We start from the raw sequence: 21,987 nt of genomic DNA on the forward strand, positions 1-21,987 counted from the left end.
ATAATTATTTCTGTCTCCTCTCCATTCCTTCTGCATGACCCTGGCTTGGGACTGGGGCCTCCTTTTGAGCTTTCTTGACCCAATGCTCTGTATCTCTGTGACACTCCTCATTTCTTCATTAAAGGGAGCTGAGATGTTCCTGTTCTAGCCCTTACATTGGCAGAATCACAGAAACCCTTTTATCTGTTCACTCTGCATGATCTGATGGCTGGTAAACTGATTCATACTAATTAAACTCGCAAGAGGCTAATTTATAAGCTTGGAGAACAATATGTTATATTACAGAGAAAGAGAAAACCAACCCAAAAAGCAAGGGCATGCATTTAAACGGGGCATTGTGTTTGGGGTAAGTCCACTCTAGAAGCCAAACAACAAAGCAAACCATTCTCTTGTCAATATGGGACCAAAGCAAAGGTGTTTGTGTTTTGTCACGTGATATTTACAGAAAGCTCTGGTAGTCTAGGAAATTTGCCTTCCATGATTGCTATGCTTGAAAAACCAAGACCAGTATTTAGAATGAGTTATTCTGGGGAGCCTGGGTGACTCAGGGGGTTAAGCCTCTGCCTTCAGCTCAGGTCATGATCTCAGGGTCCTGGGATCAAGCCCTACATCTGGCTCTCTGCTCAGCGGGAAGCCTGCTTCCCCCCTCTCTCTGCCTGCTGCTCTGCCTACTTGTGATCTCTCTCTGTGTGTCAAATAAATAAATTTTTTTAAAAAAACCTTAAAAAAAAAAATAGAATGAGATGTTCCTTTCTCTTCGAGGGTACCAGACTAACACTGATCAATTCTTACGGCCCAACCCTCATTTTCCCATGGTCACCCAGACACACTCTCAATCTATTCGTACTTGTCACTATGCTTAGAATTGCTAATCTTAGAGGTAACTTTTGTCAGTTATGGTTTAATGGGTAACTTAGATTGTGGCAAATAAGTCTAAGCATCATCGCACAGCACCTAGAGCTGAAAGAACACCAGTGAGCATCTAGGTTACTGGTTTTCAAGTTGTGCATCATGGGTGCCAGGGGCTACTGAATTAGGCAACTGGAGGTGTGAGGAGGAGAGGAGTAGACAGGCAGTGGCTGCCTACCCCTTTTAAGGAGTCTGGATTATTCCAAGTGCAGAAATCATTGCTATGTTTTAATATAAAGTGACAGGATGAAATTTATTTTTTCAAAAAGATTTTATTTATTTATTTGAGGGAGAATGAGAGAACATGCATGGGGGGCGGGGGTGGTGCAGAGGGAGAGGGACAAGCAGACTCTGCGCTGAGCACTGAGCCCGAGGCAGGGCTTGAGCCCATGACCCTGAGATCATGATCTGAGCCAAAATCAAGAGTCAGGGGCTTAACCAACTGAGCCATCCAGGTGCCCCTAAAGTTTACCTTTTAAATAACCAATTTGGGGGAAGTGATTGTAGAAAGGCAAGAGTAGAAGTAAGGAAACTACCTAAGAAGGTACAGTGTTTGTCCAGGGGGAGATCTCATAGTGTTGAGGATCAGCGTAACAGTGGATTTGAGATGTAATTTAAAAAGAGAAAAGAAAGAACTTGGCTAGTGAGGGAAACAGATGTTAGCAAGGATTCACTCCTTTATTTATCCCGTCCAGAAAATTTACTGAGTGCTTACAATGGGTTAGGCACTGGATTAGATGCTCAGCTCGACAGCCAAGGCCCTGCCCTTCCTGGAGTTCATATTCTAGTGGATGCAGACAGACAACCCATGTGCACAAAAATGGGTAAAATATTAACATGCTTGACAAATCAACTGTAGGGCTCACATCGTCTCCCTCTGCCCAGGGACCACTGTCCTGCATCGCCTCCTACCCAATCCACCATTTGTCCAATTCCCTGAAAATCACTTCATATATTTTGCCCAGTTTTTCAGTCTGTAAGATAGAAGGGTGAATCTACTCCTTGTTACTCCATCATGGCCAGAAGTGGAGGTGACTTTTTTCTTGCATGAATTTGATGTAAGAGATAAAGGAAAGGGAGAAGTCAAAACTTACCACCAGCTTCTGACTTTAGGAGCACAGTAGGTGGCTGTGAGCAGAACCAGAAGGCTTGGATTTCTTCTTACCTTTCTCCCTCCTTTTCTGCCTTCCCTCCCTTCCTTCTGCCATCCTTCTTGTGTACGTCTGTTTTAAGATATGTTTTGTTTTGGGGTACCTGGGTGGCTCGGTCAATTGAGTGTTGGACTCTTGATTTCAGCTCAGGGTTGTGAGTTCAGGCCCTGCATTGGGCACCACGCTGGGCATGGAGTCTGCTGTAAAAAAGAAACGTCAAAATATATTTTATTTTGAAGATGCTTAAGAGCAGAGTGATGGCAGAAAGGATGGCAATCAGTAGGCTGGTTTAGGGTGTGTTGAGTCTCTAATGTCTGTAAGATACGTGATACCAGAGTTTAAAGAGCAGGAATAGGCCAGAGATGCCCTGAAGAACCCAGGCATGTAGAGGCTGTACCTCTACACTCCTACCAGTGACTGGTAGGAGCAGATTTGTAGAGGGCCATCTGTACTCAGCTTTTTTTTTTAAGATTTTATTTATTTATTTCACAGACAGAGATCACAAGTGGGCAGAGGGGCAAGCGGGCAGGGGGGAGCAGCAGACTTCCCCCTGAGCAGACAGCCCAATGCGGGGCTCAATCCCAAGACCCTGAGATCATTACCTGAGCTGAAGGCAGAGGCTTAACACACACTGAGCCACCCAGGTGCCCCTGTACTCAGATTTTGAGATGTCGTTTGAAATGTCCATGAGACACCAATATAACAATACCAAGTAGGCAGATCAATATTGGAACAGAGAAACAAGGGGAGGGGGAGGGAAAAGGAGAAGAAAGAACAGAGCAGATGAGAAAAGACAAGATGAGTGAACCCAACACCCAGTCCTGAGGAATACCAGCATTTAGAGGCAGCGCCAAGGAAAAGCAAGCAAGCACCAGAGCAATAAAAAGAACTGGCCATTGAGGAAGAAGGAAACCAGACAGTGGAGTTACTAAAGGAAAGAGTTATTTCAAGAGGGAATATAAACTGGTTCAAATGCTGCTAAGAAGGGCTAGTAAGACAAGAATTTTTGAAGCCATTCGTGAGCTCATCAGGAGCAATTTTCATGGGATGAAGGAGGAGAAAGTCACCAGAGTCCACGGAAGAATGAATAGGAGGTAAACGGCCGGCAGCATATGCAAACAGCTCTTTCACCAGGAATGGAAAAGTGGAGTAATCCTGGAGTTAGGAGAGGTTTGCTGTTTATTTTTTAAAGATTTATTTATTTATTTGACACAGAGAGAGATCACAAGTAGGCAGAGAGGCAGGCAGAGAGGACGAAGCAGGCTCCCCGCGGAGCAGAGAGCCCAACTGCGGGGCTCCATCTTAGGACCCTGAAATCACGACCAGAACCGAAAACAGAGGCTCAACCACTGAACCACCCAGGCACCCCTTGTTGTTTATTTTTAAGATGTAAGACATAGAGCGTATTTGGATGACAAAGCCAATACGTTAAGAATGCAGAGAGAGGGTTTAATTGAAGAACAAGTCTCCTGACAAGGCTTCAGAAATGTCCGGGATCCAGAACTCACTTTCTAATGGTCCTTACCCCACTCTCTCAGTGAGCCTTTGCAGATCACCCCCAACCAGTTAAGACCTCTTAAAAGCAGGGATCACCCCCTCTACTCTTGTATGGCATAGCATACAATAAGTGCTTGAAATATTTCTTCATTAAATTAATGTATACACAATGCAAATGGAGAATGAAGTTTCTCTGGTAAAATCTGCCCTGAAAAGGGAAGCAAATCTCCTTAGGTATTTAATTACATCAAGATCAGAAAAACACTTCCTATAGATTCTGGCTAATGTCCCCAGAGTAGAAAATAAGCGCAATAAAAACAAAATTATTATTATTAATATTTTAGAGACAAGGAATGCGGGTTTTTTTTCCCTCTAAATTAATCATTACTGATGAATAGCTACTTCCTGTGTAAATCCAAAGCCTTCCTTCAGCATTCTAGGGCAAAGAGTAATTGCTGTATTTTACATCTGAAATCCGTTCTCATTTATCAAAAACATTTTAGTTTGTAAAGTGCTATATAATTATTTCCATTATTTCTATAACATCAGTATATGTTGACTTAGTATTATTATGCCATCAATTCTCAATCATTAGGCTAGTGACAGAAGCAAATCATGGATAATCTGAAACAGTAAATAATAAATAGAGTAGGGACAGCAAGTTTGTCATCCCAATTTGGGTTAATTTGGGCAAATGGCCCATGTCAACCCACAGATGACAGTTTCATCTCAGAAGCACTTCGTGTAGCAACGGGTCTGCTTAGGATTTTTTCATTTCGGAGACTGATTGACAAGTAGATCAAGAACTGGCTAAAAGAATAGAGCTCTCTAGAGAAAGAAATAAAAAATAAAATAAATATAAAGAAAAATAAAAGAATAGAGCTCTCTATAGAAAGAAGGTTATTCAAAAACATGGCAAAGGCAAAATTAGATAGATTCACAGAATTTAGAACTAAGAACTAGAACTGAGAACTTGCCAGCCCTTCTCCCTTATTTTACAAATGAAGATAAAATTCAGAGTGATTGCATAACTTGCTCAAAGTCTCACAACAAGTTAACGAAGCATCATCCCAGGAAGTGAAGTCTTGTGTTACTCCTTGTCCAGTACTCTACACCATCCTGCATCCCCCAAGGTTCTTGTTTCCTTTTGTCTTCTCCAGCAAAAAACAAACAAACAAAAACAACAACAGAAACTTCAGATTCTAAAGGACAGTTAAAAATATAAAGAATAAATTGAAATCCAAGACAGATAAGGCATTAAGGTGAAATTCAGATTTTTTTTTTATGATTTCTTTTTTTTTAATTAAATTTAATTTTTTTTCAGTGCTCCAAAATTCACTGTTTATGCACCACACCGTGTGCTCCATGCAATACTTTCCCTCCACAAAATCCACTACCAGGCTCACTTAACTCCCCCCACCCCCACAAAACCCTCAGTTTGTTTCTCAGAGTCCACAGTCTCTCATGGTTTGTCTCCCCCTCCGATTTCCCCCAACTCACTTCTCCTCTCCATCTCCCAATGTCTTCTGTGTTCTTCCTTATGCTCCACAAGTAAGTGAAACCATATGATAATTGGTTCTCTCTGCTTGACTTATTTCACTTAGCATACTCTCCTCCAGTCCCGTCCGTCCATGTTGATACCAAAGTTGGATATTCATCCTTTCTGATGGAGGCATAATACTCCATTGTATACAGGGACTATATCTTCTTTATCTATTCGTCTGTTGAAGGGCATCTTGGCTCTTTCCACAGTTCGGCTATTGTGGACATTGCTGCTATGAACATTGGGTTACAGATGGCCCTTCTTTTCACTACATCTGTATCTTTGTGCGATAAATACTCAGTAGTGCAATTGCAGGATCACAGGGTAGCTCTATTTGTAACTTTTTGAGGAATCTCCACATTGTTTTCTAAAGTGGCTGCACCAACTTGCATTCCCACCAGCAGTGTAAGAGGGTTCCCCTTTCTCCACATCCTCTCCAACACTTGTTTACTGTCTTGCTAATTTTGGCCATTCAAAATGGTGTAAGGTAGTATCTCAGTGTGGTTTTTGACTTGAATCTCCCTGATGGCTGTGATGATGAGCATTTTTTCACATGTCTGTTAGCCATTTGTATGTCTTCTTTGGAGAAGTGTCTCTTCATGTCTTCTGCCCATTTTCTGACATGATTATCTGTTTTGTGTGTGTTGAGTTTGAGGAGTTCTTTATAGATCTTGGATATCTGCCCTTTGTCTATAGTGTCATTTGTGAATATCTTCTCCCATTCCATGGGTTGCCTCTTTGTTTTGTTGACTATTTTCTTTGCTGTACGGAAGCTTTTGATCTTAATGAAGTCCCAAAAGTTCATTTTTGCTTTTGTTTCCTTTGCCTTTGGAGACATATCTTGAAAAGCTGCTGTGGCCGATGTCAAAGAGGTTACTGCCTATGTTCTCCTCTAGGATTTTGATAGATTCCTGCCTCACATTGAGGTCTTTTATCCATTTCAAGTTTATCTTTGGATATGGTGTAAGAAAATGGTCGAGTTTCATTCTTCTACATATAGCTGTCCAATTTTCCCAGCCAAAGAGGTAAAGGATCTGTACTTGAAGAACTACAGAACACTCATGAAAGAAACTGAAGAAGATACAAAAAGATGGAAGAGCATTCCATGCTCATGGATCAAAAGAATAAACATTGTCAAAATGTCTATACTGCCTAGAGCCATTTATACTTTCAATGCCGCCATGATCAAAATTCCCTTGGCAAATTTCAAAGACCTGGAACAAACAATCCTAAAATTTGTATGGAACCAGAAGAGACCCTGAATTTCTAAGGAAATGTTGAAAAAGAAAAACAAAACGGGTAGCATCACGTTGCCTAATTTCAAGTTTACTACAAAGCTGTGATCGCAAAGACAGCATGGTACTGGCACAAAAACAGACCCATTGACCAGTGGAACAGAGTAGAGAGCCCAGATATGAACCCTCAATTCTATAGTTAAATAATCTTTGACAAAGCAGGAAAAAATATACAGTGGAAAAAAGACAGTCTCTTCAGTAAATGGAAATTCAGATTTTTAAAGCTTATGCTACTCTAGACAATTCCCTAGCTATTATTAACTCATGGTATTCTTTCAAGTCCCTGTCAGGTTTTATCCCAACTTACAAATGAGGAAACAGAGGCTACACAGACAAAGTAATTTACCACAGGTCATGCAACTAGCAAGTAATGCAACTAGACAAGAATTTTGGTCTACAATGCTAGGTGCACTTCTCTTTCCACTATATCCCACTTCAAGCCAGGACACACCTTCCAGCTCAGAGAGTACCGAAGGCACAGAAAGATTTAACGATGTAATTATGCAACTACAGTAGGGAATCTTGGTAGGGTAGGGGCAGGGGGAGACATGAACAAAGAGGGCCAGAAGACTAGAAAATAGTTTCTGATTGTGAAATTTGAGAAAATATCAATTCTGGGAACTACAATTCAGTCAAAGCAAATTCTTGGTGTCAACCTGTTGACATTTGGCAAAAATCTAGAATAAAATTTCTAAATAGATGGTTTGTGATCCATTTAGAAAAGAATGCTGTGATCACATGGAGCCAACACAGATTCACTTAAATCATGATGCCAAACCATGAAATATATTCTCTAGGAAATAAGTTTAAGTCCGTTGGGATGTCACTGTGGTTAAGATGAAAATCACGATTAAGATAATAGGGTAGTTGGATATGTTCACAATTGGGTGAAGTCACCAGTAGCCTGTCATTTGACCCTGTCTGATATAATTTTATTAGCCATTTTTGCAATGCCTTTTTTCAACTTCAGAAATCATCAGATTTGTGGATAATTTAAAATTCTATGGGAGATGTCTTAATGATAAACGCCAATAAGCATTTTGACAGGCTGAAATGGTCAATCCCTCCATTTTAGACTTAAGAGGGGAAAGTATAGCTCTACATTTAAGTAAAAATAAATAGATGGGCAAATGACAGAGATGATAGATAGATAGATAGATAGATAGACAGATAGACAGATAGATAGATAGATAGATAGATAATAAACAAAATCACATAAATTCCAAATGGAGAAAATCTGACTTGACCAAAATTTGTGAGAGAGAAAAGACTAAAGTGGACTAAAAGACACAAGTTAGGTATAAACAATATAAACAGTATAAAACAATAGCACGCAGTTGTCCTACAACATAATGGATAAGAGCTTGAGCTTGAGTATCAGCAAAGCTAGACTCACAGTCCAAGTCCATCACTTAGTAGCTGTGGAAATTTTGCTTAGCTTTAAAGCCTCAGGTTCTTACTCTATAAAACGAGTATTACACACTGTCACATTGCTAGTAATACAACTTGGGTCTTATTCCTCTGGTGTTTTTTCTAATGTAGGGCTATTTTAAATAGTTTAAAAAGATATTTTAGAAAAAAAAAAAAAAGGATTGGAATCATTCCCTGGGACCTTAGAGAACCAACCAACACCTGATTAACAGAGGAACACTATCAGGGGCCAATTTCAGCTCTCTTCTTGGAAGAACATTGTGCCTGGCAGGTCAATACATTCCAACATGGCACAGACTTCCCCATGAAGCAGAGTAATTATGGCGCCTCAAGCAAACAGGCAGTAGGTGTGTGACCAGCTGTCAGGAATGCTGCTGCCGTGATTCCAATGAGGATGAGAAATGGCACCAATGATCTCTGAGATCTCTTCAGCTCTCAGATTCAGAGATTTTTCCAATTCTGGGTTCTATGATTATTCAACTTATGTGAAGACAGGATTTTACAAAAGAATTTACTGTCAGTGACTTTGCTTTATAGAAAGTTGAATCTGCCTGTGTTTGAAGTGACCGGGAACCAGATCCCTTTTCTCAGCATTCACCTGAGGGTAAAAGTAACAGAAAGCATTCTCAAGTCCCGCACAATTCCAAATGGCTCACAGAACAACTGAGACTTCCTCCCCCTATTCTGACATTACCTTTTTGTCTTTTGGCCAGTTTGTGAGATATTATTGGCACACGCCCCATTCTGAGTTTATCTGCTGCCCTGTGCTGTCCCCTGCTGCAGATGCCAGTTCCCTATGCTGTCTCCTGTCCCATCAAAACCACAAATAGTCAGTTTCATCTTCCCTACATCATTAGCTCATTCATCCATTCATTCAGCAAATATCAATGACACACTACTTGGAGAAATAGTTCCCCTTTAATAAGTATGTGCCACATACCTGTAGCTTTCCACACTTTAGCTCAACTAATTAAGTAACTCTGAGAGATTTACATCATCTGAAGATACAAAAAATCAAAATTCACAGAATCAAATGAATCCCCTCACTAATATTACACAACTAAAAAACTGGTGAGACTGTGGTGTTCTCATTCTAGTACATTACTGTAAGCAAGTCGGAGAAAATGTCTTCTATCCAACCACTTATACGTGAATAGTGGATATTAGAAGTGTGGACATGGTAATTATCTAGTCTACTCTGGACAGAAACGTGATTAGAACAGCCCTTTGGGGAGCACCTTGATAATATACATCCAAGATCTTTATAAGTTGTGAGGGTTTATTTTATGTGTCAACTTGACTGAGCTAAGGGACACTCAGCATTATTTTGGGTGTGTCTGTGAGGCTGTTTCTGGGAAACATTAGCATTTGACTAAGATACCAGCCCTCATCAGTGTGGACCAGCATCACCAAGCACTGAGGGCCTGAAGAGGGAGAGGATGGGTGAATTAGCTCTCTCACTTCTTGAGCTAGGTTGTGGGACATCCATCTTCTGCCTTTCTATACCAGAGCCACCGGTCTTGGGCACGGAGTCTCTGGGACTTTCACCAGCACCCCAACACTAGTCTCCTTACTCTCAGTCCCTTGGCCTCAGACTGGGACTCACACCATCAGCTACCCTGGTTCCAGGCCTTTAGCCACAGACACTACCCACTTTCCAAGTTCTCCAGCTTGCAGACAGACAGCAGACGCAGACACATCTCAGCCTTTATAATCATATAAGCCAATTCCCATAATAAATCTCCTCTTATATTTATATACTGGCTCTCTCTGGTGAACGGTGACTAATACAGAAGTCTGTATTATTTGATATTAAATGATCACGTCTGGTAATTTAGCTTTCCAGCTGTGATGCAGTAAGTTGTAGCAGACTAGTACTTCCACAGAAAACAACCAGAACAGCTGAACATAATAAAACAGAGCAAGTGTTTGAAGTTGGGAAAGAGCTGCTTGGACACTCAGGACATGAGAAACCAAGACTCTTGAAAGAAGAGGTCTTTGAGGGAATCCCAACATTGTGCATGCCACTTTTGTACCCCCATGGCGTTTATTCGGCTTGGGGGCAGCGGTGGAAGAGGCTGAAAAAATTCCTGAGGAGCAGGAAGTCAACCGATCTTTCAAGCAATCCCACAGGACTGAGGAGACAAATGACTACTGGGGGAAGCATATAAAAGGTGCAAACTTCCGGTTATGAAATAAATGAGTTCCAGCGATACAATGTGCAGCATTACAAATACAGTGTATTTGAAAGTTCTCACCACAAGAAAAAAATGTTTAAGGTGCATGGTGATGAATGGAAACTGGACTTTACTGTGGAGATCATTTCACAATAAACATATACAAATACCGAGTCATTCTATGGTACCCCTGACACTAAATATGATGTTATGTGTCACTGAAACCTCAGAACAAAATAAGTCATTAAGGCTTGTATACAGAATACCATGGACTGGGTGGCTCTCAAACAAGTGACATTGATTTCTTATGGTTCGAGGCACCAGCAGATTCAATTTCCAGTGGGAGGCCTGTTCCTCACTGACAGCCGTCTTCTCACTGTCACCTCCCAGGAGGGGCTTCGCTGGACCTCTGTTATAAGAACACTAATCCCATCCATGAGGGCTCCACCATCATGACCTATCACCTCCCAAAGGCCCCACCTCCAAACACCAGCACATTAGGTTTCCTCATATGAATCTGGCATGGAGGGGAGAAGGGAGGCGCCCAAAAATCAATAAAAACTTAAAAATAAAGTAAAATTGAAGGAATATGGTTCTCGGGACCCTGGGACTGGAAACGACAGGATCCCTGACAGAGTGGAAGCGGTCCAAAAAATGAGCCCAACATTTGACAATTACATCTGAGGCACTTTGCAGATTGTTAAGCTATGCAGGGAAAGAGGCAGTAGTCTCATTGTCATGAAGATGAAAGAAAAAAAAAAAAAAAACTGGAGTTTAAGTCCTGCCAGGAAGGAACTGCCCTAGTGAATGTTCCAGGTCTCAGTCAGAACATCTGGAAGGGCGCACCACAGAGATGAGAATAAGCCAAACTCAGACGATCCTCACAGAGAACTCAGCTTGCTCTCGGAACAGCCCTACTTTAACTGCCATTAGAAGATAGAGTGAATCCTTTCTGGAAGAAGGTTGTTTCATCCAGATTTTCTTCCTTTTTTTTTTTTTAAATACAAAATGTCTGGCCTTTAATCGGTAGTTACCAGCCGTGAGAAGAAACAAGACCCCAAAATAAACGGGCCCTAGAAACAGACATACAAGTAACCCAGACACTGGAGTTACCAGAGACAGGCTTTACAATAAGTGAATTACTGGAATTTGTATGTTCTCGGAAAATAAACAGCAAGGTGGACATTATCACCAAAAGGGAAAAAAGAAGGCACCAAACAGGGCAGAAGCAGATATGAAGAAATAACATCCTAGATTATCTCAAAAACTCGCAAAAGCCATCAGGGAAAAATCTAAACTGCTCTAGAAACTAAGTAGGAAAAGCATAAAAGCGTAAAGAAAATCACACCTCCATTTAGCACCGTAAAACTGCTTTAAAAAAAAAAAAGACAAAAACAAAAACCTTAGAAACAGCCAGGTAAAACAGACACATTACTTTCAGAGGAGAAACAATAAGACCCAAAACAAACAAAAAACAAAAGGAATACCATCTTTAAAGTGCTGAAAGAAAGTAAATGTCCACGTGAAATTCTGTGTCCATGGACTGGAAATATCCTTCAAAAATAAAGATAAGTTAAGGCAAATTTTCTGGCAAAGAAAAAAAATCAGGTAACTCATTGTCAGCAGACTTCCATTAACGATGATAGATGTTGTGAAAAGAAGGAGAACATGCACCCCTGTTCATAGCAGCACTGTCCACCATAGCCCAACTGTGGAGGGAGTCGAGATGTCCTTCAGCAGATGAAAGCATAAAGAGGATGTGGTTCGGGGGCGCCTGGTGGCTCAGTGGGTTAAGTTTCTGCCTTCGGCTCAGGTCATGATCTCAGGGTCCTGGGATCGAGCCCCCACATCGGGCTCTCTGCTCAGCAGGGAGCCTGCTTACCCCCCTCTCTCTGCCTGCCTCTCTGCCTACTTGTGATCTCTGTCTGTCAAATAAATAAATAAAATCTTTAAAAAAAAAAAAAAAAAGAGGATGTGGTTCATATATACAATGGAATACCCCCATTTGCATCAACATGGACATGGACGGGACTGGAGGAGATTATGCTGAGTGAGATAAGTCGAGCAGAGAAAGACAATTATTATACGGTTTCACTCATATGTGGAACATAAGGAATAACATGGAGGACATTAGGGGAAGGAAGGGGAAACTGAAGGGGATGAAATCAGAGGGTGAGAAGAACCACGAGAGACTACAGACTCTGGGAAACCATCTGAGGGTTTCAGAGAGGAGGGAGGTGGGGAGATGGGGTAGCCCGGTGATGGGTGTTAAAGAAAGCATGTGTTGCAATGAGCACTGGGTGTTATACACAAATAATGAATCATGGAGCACTACATCAAAGACTAATGATGTACTGTATGATGACTAACATGACATGATTTAAAAAAAAAGATGATGGATGTTAATAAGACTTACTGTGGAGATATTCCATAATTTTCAAAGATATCAAATCACTATGTTGTACATCTGAGACTAATATAATGTTATAAGTCAATTACATCTCCATAAAAGAAAAAAGGGAAAAAAAGAAAATATTAATGAAAATTCTCATATAAGGAAGACAATACCAGATAGAAACAGAAATACAAGAATAAAAAAGGTAAATTTGTAATTTACTAATCTCAATTGTATCAGGGAGCAGTAAAAATGTTTTGTAGGGTCCAAATATATGTAGAATTAAAATGCATATCAGCAATAAAAAAAGAAGCAAGAAGAGATTAAATTATTCTTTAAGAAGCATTGTCCAAAAAGGGCAATGGTGAGAGTATAGATTATGTGAGATGCAAATAAATCAAGGAATGAGGGGCTCCTGGGTGGCACAGTGGGTTAAGGGTCAGACTCTTGATCTTGGCTCAGGCTGTGATCTCACAGATCATGAGATTGAGCTCCCTGTCAGGCTCTGTGTTCACTGCAGAGTCTGCTTGGGTTTCTCTCTCTCCCTCTACCACTGACCCCCCACATGCTCTCTCTCTCTCTTTCTCTCTCAAATAAATCAATCTAAAAAATAAATCGAAGAATGATATTGTAATCTCAAAATTATGAACTAAAAGAAAACAAGGCCAAGCACCTGGGTGGTTCAATCTAAGAGTTTGCCTTCGGCTCAGGTGATGATCCCAGGGTTCTGGGATCCAGGCCCGCACTGGGCTCCCTGCCCCTCTGCCCCTCCTCCCACTCATCCTCTCAATCTCTCTCTCTCTTTCTCTAATAAATACATAAAATCTTAAAAAAAAAAAAAAAGAAGGCAAAAAGAAAATGAGCCATAAACAAGTGACCAATAAAGAAAGTAAATATTGATAGATATAAACCAATTATCTCAATACTTATATTAAATATAAGCAGAATAAAATTCTCCAATTGAAAATTAATTATTAATCTGTGTAACAGCCACAAAAACAACAATAAAATCAAAAGGACTATGCAGCTTACAAGATACACATCCTAATATGAGGGCAAGATGATTCATAGTCCTCAATCACAGAGAGACCAAAAGGAAAACATGGAAAAAGGTCAAACATGAGAATGTTAATAAAAAGGTATGATAACTGCATTAATATCAAGCAAAGAAAAGTTTAAGGCAAGAAACATTACTAAAGATAAGAGATATTCATAATGATAAAGATGTCAGTGCATCTAATTCTAAATAACATAGCTTCAAAAATTGAAGAACTGGTACAATAGATTCAGAGAGGAGCATAGAAGTGAGGTAGGAGGACCATCAGAGTCGTATGATGACCTGGAATCCAAATGAGTCAAGTCTTTGCAGAAGTAAGTGATTAGTTCTATCAAATGATGCCCACAGGTCAAGTAAAGAAATATTCGTTGTCACAATCCCCACCCACCCATCTTGGCTTGAAGGAGTGGCCATACACGAAATTACTAAAGAGAGAGAGAGAGCACAAGCAGACAGAGAGGCAGGCAGAGAGAGAAGGGGAAGCAGGCTCCCCACCAAGCAGGAAGCCCAATGTGGGGCTCGATCCCAGGACCCTGAGATCATGACCTGAGCTGAAGGCAGAGGCTCAATCCACTTCCAATCCACTGAGTCACCCAGTTGCACCTAGAGTTTTATTTTGAAATTCAAAATTTTAACTTGATTTTTATTTGCTGAAATTTTCTATTTCTTTGCTGAGATTTTCTTTTTTTTTTTTTTTCCAGTTGTGTTAGCAGGTCTTCTCTGATACCACACGATGGAGGAAGAGGGATGGCACCTTATTGCTGCCAGATAAGGGTGGGAATCTAGGTTTCATACATCACTTTTGTTGAGGCCTGGGATGCAGGGGTGATGTTCCTCATTATTGTTGAGTGGGGGGTAGAAATTTAGACTTCCTAATATACTTCCATTGATATTACTCCGCCTAAGAAAGTACGCTGTTACTCTTCCCCACATAGCCTCCACTGACGCCAGAATGCTGGTGGTGGTAGAAAGGACAGTGGTGTCATTATCACTTCGGACTCCCCACTAGGCCTTCTCTGATACTACTCCTAGCAAGGAGGGAGAGCAGCAACTCCTTAAATGGGGTGTGGGTGGATGTCCACGCTTGCCATGAGGTCTCCACTGAGCCTGGGAGGGTAGAGCTCCTCTCAGCAACCTATATGTCATTCTGTGAAACCACGCCATTTGCTTCCTTATGGTCTAACAAGGATAGAAATCTAGCCTCTCCAAAGCAGCCTTTGCTGCTGTGGGTGGACATGGGGTCACAGCTTTTTCTGTGGTAGTTGGCTAGTGTAGAGTGGTTATTAGCTAAAAATTTTTTACTTTCTTGAGGCTTTTTTGGTCTGTGGCTATTGGCATTTTCAAGTTCCTCACCAGCTCCAAGTGTGGGATATATAAGGCAAAAAGGAAGACAAAGTCACAGCAGCATCTTTCTTTGGATCCTGAGTTCCTTAGCCGCCTTCTTTCTACTTTTCAGCATGTTACATTTGTTTTATACATAGTGTCCAGGTTACAGACTGTTTATTGTAGAGGAATAGAAAAAAGAACAATTGATTCTTGTTATCCATGGTTATTAGGTTCTAAAAATTACTGTGAACACTCAATTAGCAAATACTGAACCATTGTTCCTATAGGAAATACAGGATTATGGCTCTGTGAAAAAAAAAAAAATTGAAGAACTGAAAGAAGAAATGCACAGCATTAGTAGAAGACTTTAATAAGCCGCTTTTAGCAGATGAGGGAAAAAATAGGCAGAAATAAATAAATAAATTAGTAAGGACATGGGAGATATGAATAACAGGATCAACAAATCTGATTTATTTGACAAATGCAGAATACTCCACCCAACAGTAAAAAGCACTCATTCTTTCCAAGTACACATGGAACATGTAAAATAGCAGGCTTTCACTCTCCATAAATAAATTCTTAACAATTTCAAATTTTAAAATCATTCAGAGTATAGTTGCTGTGACATGCCCAAAAGTTTGGAAATTAAGAAATTCACTTTTAAAAATAAATCAGTATTTTTAAAAACTTTTATAAACTCATCCTAAGCCAAAGAATAAATCACAATAAAAATTAGAAAACATTTTGACCCCTATACCATATCGAAAATATGACATCGACCTGTGGAGTGTTGCTAAAATTCCGGCTAAGGAAAATATGTAGTATTAAGTGCATTTGCTAGTCAAAAGAAGGCCAAAAATCCATCAAGAAGTTAGTGCAAAAACAGCAAATTTAATCCAAGTAAGTAAGAAAAATTTAAAAATAACATGAATTGGGGTGCCTGGGAGGCTCAGTCAGTTAAGTGGCTGCCTTCAGCTCGGGTCATGATCCTAGAGTCCTGAGATCGAGTCCCACATTGGGTTCCCTGTTCCGCGGAGAGCCTGCTTTTCCCTCCCTCTGCCTGCCACTCTGCCTACTTGTGCTCTCTCTCTCTATCAAATAAATACAAGAAATCTTTAAAAAATAATAATAAAGTGAATTAATGAAGGAGAAAACACATACACAAGAGAGAAGAATCAACAAAGTTGGTATACGCAAATGATGAATCATGGAACACTACATCAAAACCTAATGTACTGTAGAGTGACTAACATAAATAAATAAATAAATAAATAAATAAATAAGTAAATAAATAAAAATAAAGTTGGTACTTTGGAAAGATAATAAGAACAAACACTTTGCAAGACTAATCAAGAAAAAATAATGCAAAAATTGTCCAAATCAAAATGAAATGCAAAAAGAAACATCACTACAGATTCTCCAACTTTAGAGATCTGATCAGAGGCTCCAGGTGGCTGGGTGGGGCCCAAGGGGACAAGTCTCATGAGGTGGGAGAGAAGTCATTGTCCCTGCTGCCAGGAAGCAGGTCTGGGTAGGAACCACCAGCTGGCCCCCCTTTCCCCACAGACTCCAATGGCCATGCTAACAGACAAGCTCAGGAAAATGCTACCTCCTTCTCCCTTGTTCACCCTTACTCCCAGCCACATCCTAAAACCACCAGGGAGGGGACACCTGTTCAAGTCCCTGCAGCCAGGTCCCCGTGTCCAAGCCAGTGAGCTGCTCCTGGGTGGGCTCCCTATTTCTGCCAGTGCACGTGGTGGAGTGTGGGAATGCCACAGGCAGACAGAGCACACTGTGTAAAGGCTCAAACGTGAGGCTGAGCCAGAAAGGTCCAGGAAAGCCTGGGGGCCTTCCCCTGTCTGCAGGGAACAGCGGAGTCACACCTCAAATGGCAGGCTGGGGAGTCGTACTGCATCCTGAGGGTCCTGGCAGGTTGTGAACCGAAGGAGAACTCAAGAGGAGTTTCCAAAGCTGCTCAGAGGCAGAACAACTAGACTGGGGATGATGGAGACACTGAGGCACAGGGAGCTTGACTGCTAGTGAGAGGTCACAGAGCTGGTAAGTGGCAGCACAGAGGACTGAAACACCCAGGTTAGTCGTTCAGTGTGAGGCCCTCGGGTTCCATGCTGGGCACAGATACGAGGGAGGCCTAAGCTTCTGGGGCCTGGCCATGGTCCCCCACTTCTCCCCACAGGTGCTAATAGCTGTGGAAGCACTTGCGCAATCTACACAGGGAAGCAGAGGGTGTTTCAGTCCTTCCCTGGTCCCAACCCCACTTGTGTTCTCTGGGATGATGGTCTCCTGAGACTCTGCACCTGCCCCTTCCCCAGTCTCTGGATCTGGAAACTCCAGAGATAGCCCAAGTCCAGTATGGAGGGCTTCCCATTTCCAGCAACGAGTGGCAAGAGATGTGGATGTTTATCCCAGAAACAGGTCCCAGGATATGCAAATTCTTTGAAGAAAACCTGGGCTAGGTGTGCTCAGGAGAGCCCAGGTCTCCTTTCTTTCAACAAAGATAACAGGGCAAGAGTCATGACTAATAGCAGCCTGAGGAGTTGGTCATGTATTGGGGAGGTAATGGGAGGTTTGGATCAGAGGAGGGAGGAGGCCTTGCCAATAAGCTTTATCAGGCTATGGGGCAGGGAACAGTCTGTGGGGGTGAGGAAAGAGGGTGAGAGTCCAGGAGGAGGCTACTGGAGGAGTCCAAGTGAATGTCAGACCAGAATGATGACGTCAGAACGGAGAGAAGTACTTAATTCTGACTCTGTTTTTTTAAGAAAATACAAGCAGATTTGGGAATGTTGTAGGGGACAGAGTCAGAAATGACCCCAGAGATTCAGGTCCCAGCAGCTGAAGGAATGGGAGCTCCATCAGTTGGGGTGAGTACAATGGCCTGAATTATGTCTTCCTAAAATTAGTCATATGTGGAAGTCCATGTACTCCAAAATGTAATCATATTTAGAAATAAGGTATTTGAAGAGGTGATTAAGTTAAAACTTACTTAATGAAATATCTTTAAAAATCTTCAAGTATCTAAACACACACACACACAAAAAAAAAAAAAAAAAAAACACAAAAATTTACAGCAAATGTAATTCTTAGTAGTAAAATACTGAAAGCTTTTCCCTAAGATTGGAAATAAAATAAAGAATGTTCACGATCACTACTTCAAGTCAACATTATTTTGGAATGCCTATAAATCAAGACAAAGAAATAAAAGTTTTAGAAATTGGAAGCGAGAGGTAAAATTGTCATTATTTTAGATAACATGATTATATACATAGGAAATCTAAAAACATTCTACAATTAGAATTACTAAGTGAGCCACAAGGTCTCTACTTACTAGATCAATATACAAAAATCCTATATACCACCACAAGTGATAAGAAAATGAAGGTTTTTAGATTATAACATTTACAATATGAATCAAAAAAACTAAATACCTAGAAATAAATTTAACAAAATATGAATGAGATCTGTACATAGAAAAATATATAACAATATTGTGAGAAATTAAAGAAACAAGGTATATACCATGTACATGTACCCAACATCATGAAGGTGTTAATTCTTCCCACATCTATCTTTAGATTCAGTATAATCTCAATCAAAAGCCCAGCAGGAATGTGTGTGTGTCTGTGTCTGTATTGGCAAAATGACTCTAAAATTTTTATGGAGATACAAAGGGCCCAGAGTAGTCAAGACAATCTTAAAAATGAAGAAAAAAGATGAAAATCACTCTTGACCTCGTACTAGACACAAAACACTATTCCTAGTAGTTGTAGATTTAAATGTGCAATAAACCAATAGGGCTTCTGGAAGAACGCATAGAAGAATAACCTTGTAAGTACAAATAGGTTTAAATGGAATACAAAGTGCAGCACAGCTTAGAGGTAGGAGAGTGTATATTCCAGATTCAAACTGCCTAAGTTTGAAATCTGATTCCACTCTTGGACAAGGTTTTTTTTAAATTTTTATTAACTACTTTTCAATTCCATTATAATTAACATACAGCATTATATTAGTTCCAGGTGTACAATATCCTGATTCAACAAATCTATGTATTACTCAGTGCTCATCACCTTTCCCCTTCACCTAGCTCACCCATCCCCCAACCCACCTCCCCTCTGGTAACCACCAGATTGTTCTCTATAGTTAACAGTCCGTTTTTTCACTTGTCTCTTTTTTTCTTTGTTCCATTTGTTTTGTTTCTTAAATTCCAGATGAGTGAAATCATATGGCATTTCTCTTTCTCTGACTGACATTATTTCATGTAGCGTTATACCATCTAGAGCCATAAGTTCATCCATGTTTGTGCAAATGGCAAGATTTCTTCTTAAGACTGGAGATATATGTATCTCTCACATCTTCTTTACCCATTCATCTGTGGATGGGCACTTGGGTTGCTTCCATAATTTGGCTATTGTAAATAATACTACAGTAAACATAAGGGTGCATGTACCTTTTTGAATTAGTGTTTTCATTTTGAGATGGCAAATATCCAGTAGTGGAATTATTGAATCATATGGTAATTCTACTTTTAATTTTTTGAGGAAACTCCATTCTGTTTTCCACAGTGGCCACTCCACTTTGCATTCCCACCAACAGTGCATAAGGGTTCCTTTTTCTCCACAGCCTTGCCAACACCTGTTGTTTCTCATGTTTTTGATTTAGCATTCTGACAGGTGTGAGGTGACATCTCATTGTGGTTTTGATTTGCATTTCCTTGATGATTAGTAATGTTGAGCATCTTTTCATGTGTCTGTTGGACATCTGGATATCTTCTTTAGAAAAATGTCTGTTGGTATCTTCTGCCCATTTTGAATTGGATTATTTGTGGATTTTTTATATTGAATTGTATAAGTTCTTTATATATTTTAGATATTAACCCTTATCAGATATATAATTTGCAAATATCTTCTCCCATTTGGTGAGGTTTTTTTTTTTTACTTTGCTGTTCTCCTTCACTGTGCAAAAGCTTATTATTTTGGTGTAGTCCCAATAGTTTAATTTTGTTTTTGCCAAAGGACACGTATCTAGAAAAATGTCTCTACAGCTGATGTCAGAAAGATTACTGTCTATGTTTTCCTGTAGGAGTTTTACGGTTTGGGGTCTCTCAGTTATGTCTTTAATCTATTTTGAGTTATATTTTGTGTGTGGTTTAAGAAAATCTGGTTTCTTTTGCAGGTAGCTGTCCACTTTTGCCAGCACCATTTCTTGAAGAGTCTTTTTCCCCACTGCATATTCCTGACTCTTGGGCAAGGTTTTAACCTTTCTGTGCCTCAGTTTCCCCATTTGTACAGTGAGGATAGCAATAAGCAGAAGATTGTTATAAAAATCGAATACAGTGATGCATATAAATTGCCAGGAGCCCCGCTTGACACATAGCAAGTACATGGCAAGAGTTATTATTATCATCCTTTCCATGAATACTGAGAAGACCTCCTTAGAGGGGCAGTACTTATCTTCATTTTGTGTAGAAACCTTATGTCCAGAACTCTGATATACAATTTTTTTTATTTTTTAACTTGGAGATGTCATGTTGGTGACACTGCTTCACAGTCCACAAGCATCTGCTGAACACCCACCTGCTGTGTGCTGGGCTCACCTTGGGGCAGGAGGAGGTGGGGAAGATACTTGTGCAAGAAACAGCTGACACATCTCTTCCCAGTCACAGAAAGCTTCCCATTATAGGAGGTCAGGAAGACACAGGCCTGAGAAACTAACTATTGGAGAATGTGGTGGTACGTAAATGAGGAAGGCTCAACTTCGCAAAGTAGATCATGGGAAAACACGACAGCATGTTGTTTGTACTAACTCCACATACAGATGTGAGTGCAATGAGGGGTTGGAGGTGGGAGAAATCAAAGTCACAGGTGAGGCAGTGACACTGAGTCATGAGAAAAGATCATGAATTGTTGCCCTGGAATATAATCTGTAAAGGGTGACAACCCCTAACACTGGCATGATTTGCTCTATTTGCTTAAGAAACACCCAGAACTGGAATTGCTTGGGCAGGGATTACAGGTTTAGACAAGGGAGCTCTGGCAGGGAGAGGAGAGAGAGGAAGTCATCCTGGGGACACCCACCCACGGCCCTCTCCCACTGCCATCAGCCCTCTCCTGAGGCACTTTGTCAAATGATTACTCTAAGAAGCCCTTTGTATGCCACTATGGTACTACCTATCCATTTTCAGCAAAGAAAAATGGGTACATCTTCTCCTTCCCACTTCCAGCTTCTTATTTAACCAGATTTGGGGTTGAAACCGAATAGCACCTCTCGCTACAATCCAGAAATAAGATGACTTAATCTAAAAGAAACGAAATTCAGAATTAACACAGACACAATTTATGCCGCTAACTCACACAAAGCAGCACACAGATTTGAGTCCACAGATCGGTCAACCTTGGGGAGACAGCCTACACTCATTCCTAATTCTCCCAATCTTGCCTACTTGGAACACCAACCTCTGCCTGATTTAAGTGGCTGAAGTAACAGGCCGTGGACTACCCAAGCCCCATCTCTCCCTTCTTCTCTTGGCTTCCTTTTTTGCTACTTACCACTTATTCTAGAATCTGAATCAGGAGGTAATTGACGGGGGTGGGAGGAAGAGACAGAGTGAGATGCAATTAATTAAATGTCAGGGAAAAGGCAGAAAAAATCTGAAATCAGCGTTCTTACATTTTTAAAATTAGTATTATTATATGTGTTTGTTCTTGATCCATTCTCTCTCTTTCCTAGCTTCTTTTCTTTAAGATTCTCCCCCGGCCAACCTTTAATCATGAAGGTCATTTGGGCTCGGATGTTGCTTGTCCCTGGCTGGGAATACTCGACTATGCAACCTCTCCTGGTTCGCCAGGCTTTCTGAGGATTTGTTACCACAAATAATTTCTTTGATTACCGAATTCCAGATGTAATGAAAGAAAAGCACATTTGAATCAGGATCTTTCCAGACTGTGAGTTCTGTCTAACTAAAATTTCTTTCTAAAGGAGCAAAAGCATCTTCTACCCTCCAAATATGTTCTTCCTCTTTTATTCTAAAAATGTCTCAGCTGGCAGCACCACCACCTCGGTTGCTTGAACTGGGTAACTGGGAGTCACCCTTGATTCTTCCCTCCCCCCACTTTCCATCCCAGCCATCACAAGTTCTGTTATATTCACCTACTGTTCATTCCTCAGCCTCCCTTCCTCCCCTTCTTCTTTGGA

General features: G+C 40.7%; 1 protein-coding gene across 1 annotated transcript in view; it reads right to left on the bottom strand.

Moving 5' to 3' along the window:
• Nucleotides 1-1,234: 1,234 nt before the first annotated feature.
• The window catches only part of GATA6 (GATA binding protein 6), a 131,455-nt gene continuing 110,702 nt past the window's right edge, over nt 1,235-21,987 (bottom strand). The window contains exon 7 of the mRNA XM_059140493.1: nt 1,235-2,260. Coding sequence (XP_058996476.1) covers nt 2,207-2,260 — 54 coding nt within the window. The 3' untranslated portion in view covers nt 1,235-2,206. The remainder of the gene's footprint in view (nt 2,261-21,987) is intronic.

This window comes from Mustela lutreola, chromosome 11 (assembly GCF_030435805.1).
Source record: "Mustela lutreola isolate mMusLut2 chromosome 11, mMusLut2.pri, whole genome shotgun sequence".
Taxonomy (NCBI): Eukaryota; Metazoa; Chordata; class Mammalia; order Carnivora; family Mustelidae; genus Mustela; species Mustela lutreola.